This window comes from Balaenoptera borealis (genome assembly GCF_965194805.1).
Source record: "Balaenoptera borealis genome assembly, chromosome: 8".
NCBI classification, from domain to species: Eukaryota; Metazoa; Chordata; class Mammalia; order Artiodactyla; family Balaenopteridae; genus Balaenoptera; species Balaenoptera borealis.
In genome coordinates, this window is record NC_138865.1 from 87,084,450 (window position 1) to 87,092,796 (window position 8,347).

The 8,347-nt window shown below is 55.3% G+C and overlaps 1 protein-coding gene across 1 annotated transcript in view; it reads right to left on the reverse strand.

The window, feature by feature from the left end:
• PAX5 (paired box 5) overlaps positions 1–7,866 on the reverse strand; it is a 185,388-nt gene extending 177,522 nt beyond the window's left edge. Inside the window, exon 1 of the mRNA XM_082402370.1 lies at positions 6,290–7,866. Coding sequence (XP_082258496.1) covers positions 6,290–6,335 — 46 coding nt within the window. The 5' untranslated portion in view covers positions 6,336–7,866. The remainder of the gene's footprint in view (positions 1–6,289) is intronic.
• Between the last annotated feature and the right edge of the window lie 481 nt (positions 7,867–8,347).

Sequence of the window (8,347 nt, forward strand, 5' to 3'; positions counted from 1 at the left end):
CCGGGGCTCAGCCTCCCTCCGGGCGGGGGCGGGGGCGGGGCGGGGGCTAACCTGCCAATCACGCTTCATCAAGCCAGTCAGAGCGGTGGCAGCCGGCTCTGACCCGAGGCACCGCCCCATTGGCTGAGCAACCGGCGGGCTCCGCCTGATTAGCCGATACCTGGGCAATGGGAGAGAATGGGGGGCGGGGCCCAGGCGGCGGCGCCACGTTCATTGACAAACGCGCGGGGCGAAGGCCTAGTGGAGCGCGGACTGGGGGAGGGGGAAGGGGATCAACACAGTGCCTGGAGAGTCCAGCTGCAGGTCCAGTAGGAGCCTGGCCTCCTCTCCGCGGCATTGGGACCCAGGGATGCCCTGAGGGATTAAGGGCAGCCGAGGCGGGGATGGAGGGTGGGGAGTGAGGGTGGGGAAACAGTCTCCAGAAAACGCGCGCGCGCGCGCACACACACACACACACACACACGCGCGCGCACACACACACACACACAACGGATGTTGGAGGAAAACAAGGAGCTCAATAGAGGTCAGGCTTTCAATCTAAGCACCATCAGACTCGCGATGGAAACGTAGTGTGTGCACATCTGCTCCGTTCTGACCTCAGTTTCCTCATCTGTAAAATGGAGAGTTGATTTACCTAGTTTTTAATGAAGGCTCCTTCCAGCGGAAATATTTCATAGTTTTATCAAGCGCCTACTAAGCTGACGCTGCCGCCTCCTTGTCCACCGTCCTCCCCTGCTCTAACTCAAGGGCCCCCAATTCTGAGCTAACCGTAGGCAGAGACATAGAAGGGGAAAATCTCACAGTCCTTTAAAGTTAGTAACCAGGGTGCTCCTGGGGGAGAGGTCTATCTGAGGCTTTGGACCAGGTTGCCCAAGCACTGAGCCGTGAGCCCCTCTTTCCAGCCTCAGACCAGGAGCTGTCAGACGCTTTGGGGGCTAGTGATATGCGCAGCTGAAGGCTTCTGTCTGCAGGGGCAATTCTGCATCCGGAGCAAGGCCTCTTGGAAACTGAATGAATCCAGTCCCGTCCAGTGCTAATGAGAGTCCCTGAAGCGGGCGGGCGCATTCAATCTGCAAGGGCCACGCAGAGCTGCGCTAAGGGTGCTACTGTGCTGCAGCTCTGTCGTCGAGAAAACCCGACTTTTCCTCTCCTGGGTAAGTTCTTGTCGCTTTTAAGACAAAATGAGTGGATTTCTAGCAGGACTCTTTTGGTCCAGAAGGGCAGGGTCTTTGGCCAAAGAGACTCAGTTTCTCAGGCGTGTCAGGCTCTGGGACCACAATCAAAGGAACTGTACGACAGCCATTCTACACCCAGGAGGCAATAGTTCTGTGAGCGCCTATGTGCGCCCGAGCCCAGCCCTGGAATAGTAACTGAAGACTCCCCTGTCCCAGCAGCTCATGGGAGTTGTCCAAGACCCACCGTTTCGAATTCATAAGTGATGATCTTCTAATATTAAACATAAATCCACCAAAGCAAGGGCTCTGAGATGCCTGCTCTGGACCTGGGCTTGTAAGGAGGACAGAGCACGGGTTGACCCTGGGAGGACTCCCAGGTTATTCTCTACTTCAGTCTCCCTTCTCTCTACCTCTGTCCAATTTCTCACACTCCTACATGGGATCAGCCCTCGGATCCATCTTCTGTTCCTGCCCCAGATCCAGCTGCCCCTGAACGGTAGATAAGTTTCCGGCAGTGACACCGTCCCCACCCCCTCCAGGGCAGAGCTGCTGAAAACAGACCCAGGAAGTCCTCTGGGGGCCCAGGAGGCTGCGTATGCACTGGGGTGGGGTGGCAGTAGGTGTTATCTCTCCTTTGTCTGGAACCCCGCCTGTCCCAATCTTCGACCACACTCCCCTCGCCCTGGAGCAGGAGGATCGCAACGTTGCAGAGGGACCAGGATGGTTGGGGTTCCCGCGTTCGTTCCAGCCGGTGGCGCTCGATGGATCAAAAGTGGACTAAGAATTCGACGTGGCGGCTCTGCGTTCCCACCGGAGAGGCGGGAGTATGGGGACGCTCAGAGGGTCGCAGCCAGTGACACCTCCACCTCCAGCCCCGCTCTAATTCAGGCCTGGAAACTCAGATTCTAAAGTCTTAGAGCTAAAAGGGCCCTGAGGCTAGGCCTTCCCCATTTTACAGATATGAAACCTGAGGCCAAGACAGGAGGCTACCTGTCCAAGGTCACAGAGCAAGTCCGGGGTAGAGGAAAGGCTGTGAACCGGAAACCTCTTTCTCAGAAGGGTTTCTCCAGAGCCACTCTTGGGATGACAGGGCGGTTTTTTTTTGGGGGGGGGTGGAGGGGAAACCCAGCCAGGGTATGTCCATACACACCGATTTTCCTTCCGATACCAGTGCGGCTTGGACCGAATCCCCCCAAAGCGCTGCCAGGGTTGAATGGAACCACATATATTACTTGAACTGGAATAGGTCGGCTTCCCATTTCACACAGAAGGCTTTCGCCTTCAGGACGGTGTTGGGCAGCCTAACCTGGGCGGCGAGAGCAGCCCCCTTTCTCACCTTGTGGTGCGCAGGGCAGAGGGTATTTCCCTTTGGATATAGGATTATTCACAGCCGCCTGAGCGGGCCGGCCTCCCGGAACTTCTAACTCCAAGAGGCGCCATCAGATATCCTGGCCACCTAACCCAGTCTTATAGGCCAGCAAATGGCGGCCCAGAGAAGTTACTTGACTATTCGGGATAACACAGCGATTCCTTGACCAAGCCGGGCACCGCGCCTCAGTCCTGCCTCCGAAAGCTCACCAGCCCACAAGTCTGCGTCCAGGAGAGAGAGGCTATCAGGGGGTTGGTCTCCACGCCGCTGCGCTGAATGCGGTAGGGTGTCGCTGTGCGCAACAGTCGCGTGGTTTCTTTCCTCCGCTGCGTGACTTTGGGCCGGGCCTTGTATTAAGCGGCGGAGGCAGCAGACGGGGAAAGGAAACCCCCCGGAAAGAAATTTAATTTGTGTAAATGGAATTGCCTTTGAAAGTTTTGTTATTGAAAGAAAGCCCATTGAGAATAATGTTTGAGAAGCCACTTTCAGAGGAATGTCCACCTCCACCTCGGTCTCCATACACAAACCTGGCTTTACTCGGAACACACCCCCTCCCCGCCTCCCCCTCCCTCCCCCTGGGCCAGCCCCTCCTGCGCCCAGCGGCGTCTGGGGGTTGGGGCTGCTACAGTGCTCCTGGGCCTGAAATCGACTCCCGCAGCCCAAGTCCAGCTCATCTCCCTTCTGGTGCTTTGGATAAAGCGAGGCCTACAGGGCTCAGATTGGTTGCTCAGTTCGAGAAAGCCAGAGAGGCCCTAGCGGTGCTGTCCTAACTTGGTGGGTCCTCTCTCAGCCTCATTTTAAACGCATCAAAGAGAGAAATGAACTGACCCTAAGTTACACAGCTAGTCGGGTCAGAGCCGATTCCTGCATGATTCCTGCGCCTGGATCAGTGGTCTGCTCTGCCTGGCCCAAGTCTGTTTGTAGGAATGGTCGAAGTGGGAGAAAAAAGGGGAAAATTTAACCAGATTTTTCAAGAACTGTGCAAAGTGCCTTTGTCAGGGTTTGTTATCATTACCAGCGCACCTCAAAGGCCAGGGACTCTGGGACTACGTTTATTTCTCCCAAAGGCGGGTCCTGCTTCTCCTAGGGCTCAGTTTCCCCATGTGTCTGAAAAGAATCCCTGAGATGAGACCTCCCAAGGTTCTGAAAGATGAAGATCCATGGGTAGAGGGTATTATTCCACCAGGCTCATTCCAGAGCTAGGGGAATGGATGCCAACACGCAGGCAGTGTTCAGCCTATCCTGCTCTCCCTGGCCTTGGGACTCCTTAACCCTCACCTCAGCTAATTTGCCTAATTGTCATTTTCCTCCAAGGGAGGCCGTGGGGGGAGGGGGTGCGTGGGGCTCTATCGCCTTTTCCAGCAAGAATGAGAGGTTTAAGGGCAGAAAAATTACCTTTCAGTCCTACTCCCTCCATACTTCCTTCTGTATGATCTCAAATAAGTCCCTGCTCCTCTCTGGACCTCAGTTTTTCCTTTTTTGGCACCACAAGGAAGAGGCTAGACAAGAATACCCTTAAGCGGCTCCTTGCTCAGGTGGAACCTCACCGACCTTGGGCTTACAGCTAGAATGGCATATATGCCTTCCCCATTATACAGATGGGGAAACTGAGGTCGAAAGAAGGAATGGAATACAGTTCTGAAGGAGGGAAAGGGCCATCGAGCGACCCATACAAGGCCCTGAAGTTGGGAGAGGGGAACGGCCCGAGCAAAAACCCCAAAACCAGACCTGGATGCCCCTAGACTGGCCAGTTTCTCAGCTCTCTTTTCTTCCCCGGCCCAGGCTGGTGCAGACAGGCGGAAGTGTAGTGTTACCTGAGATACCGCCCTTTCCCAGGCAGGGCCCTCACCCAACCCGTCGGTGAAGAGGGGGCATGGCTCTCCAGATTTTTAAACTCTGGCCAGCCTAGGGGTCCTCAGCCCCACCCAGGCCTGTCTCGCAGAGGAATGAAATGCTTTATTGATTAAACGATTATTCAGACGATTGAACTAATCAAAGAGCCCATCGACCGCCATGAATTACAGTCTTCGTAGACAGCTTGTCTGGAGAGGCAGCCAGGCCAGCCATGCAGACCCTCCAGTGGACCCTCACAGGCCTCTGACCCATTCCCAACACACACACACACACACACCCTAGTCCCCAGCGCAGACACTTCTGGAGTCTCACCTACTAAGGGACCCACTGCGGAGTAGTGGGGAGAATAAGGATAGAGCAGAAGGGGATTCCAGGTTCCCTTTCCTGTGCCTTTACCCTGGAGAATCCTCTTCAATTCCCTGCCTCTTAGATTTCTGCCCTCACTTCTCTTCAGTCATGATTTTGGAAACACATATATGCCTAGGGAGTTGTCTTGGGTTTCAGATACAAGTTCACCCCCCCACCTCTCTCTCTGCTTTTTGACCTGTATTTAGGGCTGAGGTGGAGGTGGGTGCTCACAGAACCATATGGATAGGGGAAGGGGAGTTCTGTCAGGGCCAGAAGTGTGTTTGGATGGGGGTTTAGCACATTTGGCCTAATGAGTAAAAGAAGTGCCCATACCTGGCTTTTACCTCAGGGCAGACAGAAGCTTCCTGCTGCCTTCCACCTCCTCTCAGACATAAACACACCCTGCCACCCACTGCCTGGGCCTGTGGGGGGAACACCAGGCTCTGTGCCAGGAACACTTCTGTGCATATAGGTTCAGAGCCGGATGTCCCAGTTAGGCACACATGTCCACCTACTTGTGCTCTCCTCCTGGCACCCAGAAGATAAAACCTGAGCGCACACACGCGTGCACACACACACACACACCAGTGACAGAGGCTTGTCTAGGTAAGAGCTAAGGCAGGCTGGGGGTCCCTAGAAATGTCACAACTAGCCTATAGGTAGGCTGCCTCCTCTCACCTGCCAAGGTTGTGCCTGCAATGTGAGACCCTTTTGTACAAATGGTCGGCTCAACAGTACCCACAGAGGGAAGCAGTGTACACCACACAACGAAGGGCTGCACACCTCCACTCCTGTTCTCTCAACAGAATGGAACCTGAGCCTGACTGATGGCAGACTTAGTACAACAGATCCCCACAGGTCCCAAACCCATCTTTGTGCCTAGAGGCAGGCACTTTTGTGTACATTGGCATGTGCACAGTGAACAGCTGTTGACATCCAAAAATGGAGGGGTTGGTGTAACCATCTTATTCTCACTTCCAGAATCACTTGGGATGTGACGGGGAAACACAGACCCTTAAAGAAGTAGATGTACACTCAGACACTCATCCAAATTATGTATACACCACTCATAGACACACATTTTAGATACTCAAAAGAACAGTACCCAGGAACAGCAACTCATAAACACATACTAACAGACTCACGAATATAAAGCTACACATACACAGGCACACAGATTCTTCAACACACACTCAAAATTTTTGATAATATGTATATATACAGGGACACACAAACTCATTGTCACTCATGCACACCCTGAGCCCCTATGTAAACACACAAACCCGAACAAACTTTCAGACACCCAGATAAACATCCACATAAACATTCAGAAATAGAGAAAAATACACGCAAACTCGCAAACACTTGGACTGATGCAGAAGTGTGTGAACAGATTGGAGAAAAGAAACGTGCCGCAGACAAACGCGCAGTCAATCCCTGCGAAAATGAGACGCGCCCCCTCCCCCAGGGCCGAAGTGTTTGAGGGCCAGCGCCCGGCTGGGTCTCTGAGTTAACACGCCTAGTGCCCGTATCGCGGTCCTACCTGTCCTGCCGGTCCGAGGAGTCGGGTAATTTTTCTCTAAATCCATTTTGATTTTTCAGAACTTGATGTAATGGACAGGGAAAAAAAGTTTCCACTTTTTGGTGCTTTTTTTTTTTTTTTTTTTTTTTTTTTTGGGTCTCAGGGGCCGCTCGCAGGTCGGAATAATTCAAGCCTTCCGCTCCCCCGCCGAGCTGGGGTAGCTGATCACTGAGCTGAAACTAAACGTTTTAGGTGGAAAAAAAGCGTCCGAAGGCACCGTGAAATGATTAAGGAACTAAAGAGCTTCTCGCCATGTGAGATCATGTCCTGTTCTCGCCAACATCACAAGATGTCCCCAGACGCGCCGCGCCCCCAGCGTGCCTCCCCGCACTGCAGGCCCCGAACTGGGAATGGGTGTCCGCGCTCTGCGGCCCGGCCTGCTCAGCTGGCCAGACGGGGCGGGCCGGGCCGGGCCGGCAGCAGTGCGGGAGGCCGGGAGAGCAGCAATGCTGCCGCCGCGCCGCCCTGGACTTTTATAGGGGGTTGCGGGGGAGGGACGGACGGCTTCAGACGGAGCCGAGCGCTAGCCTGCGTTCTAACGGCAAGGAGCCGACCGCAGGCGAGCCGGGACCCCTGGCGTCGCGACCGCACCTTTTACAAATCCCTAAGTCTGGGTGTCGCGGCCCTCTGCTCTGTGCGCGAGGCCGGTGACCCCTTTAGATGCAAACCCCGCCACGTAAGAGGGTGCAGGCCGCGTTTTTGTTTTTTAAGAAATTAACCACTCGGCCAAGCAGGTGCAGTTGAAAGGGGTGTAGAGGCAAGCCGTGTTGCCAGGCATAGAGGGGGGCGTTCCAGTTTCCTCAGATTCACCCCTAGGGCGGCGTCCGCCCTCCAGAGCTCTCAGCCACTCCACCCCACCGCAGTTTGCAGCTCTATTATTACTACTGCTGTGTCCCTGACTCTAGGGCAGTGCCAGAACCCTAGAGCGCCCAGGTACCATTCCTGGCCCCAGAGCCTTTCCACACACCATGTCCCATCCCGGCCCCGAGCACAGAGGTTAAGCTGTGAAATGCTGGAGATAAAATCCCGGCCTCCGCTTTGGAACACCCGGGCTGAGCAGAACCTTCTCAGGAGGTCCTGGAGGTTGGCATGAGTCCCGGACACCTTACCCCGGCCCATAAGTGGAATCCCCTTGCCCTCCAGCCCCGAGACGTTGAGGCGTCCCCGAGCCCCAAGACTTGACTTCAGAGGGGAAATCAGAGAGACCGCGCAGAAGTTTGGCATGTCCAGCCCGTTCTCTTCGGCCCAGGCTCAAGACTTCCCTCCCCTTTCTCCTCCCAAGTCCCGAGTCCAGCTGCTGGGCTTGGCCACAGGAAGCCCGTGGGGCCCCGCTGCGGGGTGGTCGCAGGGGCAAGGTTCTCCAGGGCGGGGGAGAGATCCGCAGGAGGACTCTTGGCCCGCCGGACAATGGCAGTTTCGAAAAGTGAATCGTCCTCAGCGAGAGTGTTGTTTGTTTTTTGGAGGGGGTGGTCACGAGGATGGGCCGAAACCCAGGGGGAAGAGCCCAGAGCTCGAGAAAAGGGGGCGGGGGGCTCGGGAACCGGACATCGCTTATCCACTGAGCCGATTTCGCCACAATCGGAAACTTGGCTGTGGATTCCCCGGCGGCTCCCTCCCCCCCGCCCCCCACAAGTAGTCTGCGCAGTCCCGCTGCGCCGCCTCTTCCTGCAGCCTACGCGTCCGGGTCCCTGCCCCGGCGACTTGATTTTTGGCCATCTCCAAGCGCTCGACTCTCCCTCGCAACCGGGCCCCAGCCCTTGCTTCCCGCCCTCCCGCCTAGCCCGCGCCGGGAGGCTGCGCAGAGGAGGAGCGGCCTGTCCGCGCCTAGAGATCAAAAAGCCCTCCCGGAATTGACATTTCATCCCGGGCTGGGGACGGGAGTTGTTTGGGGTTTTTTTTGTTTTGTTTTTTTTCTATTTAGAGGGTTTGTTTTGTTTTTGTTTGTTTTCTTTTCATTATCCATGTGAGTGTTTTGTTTCGGGTGTTTTGCGTGTTGGTTGTTCGTGGATTTCATTTTAG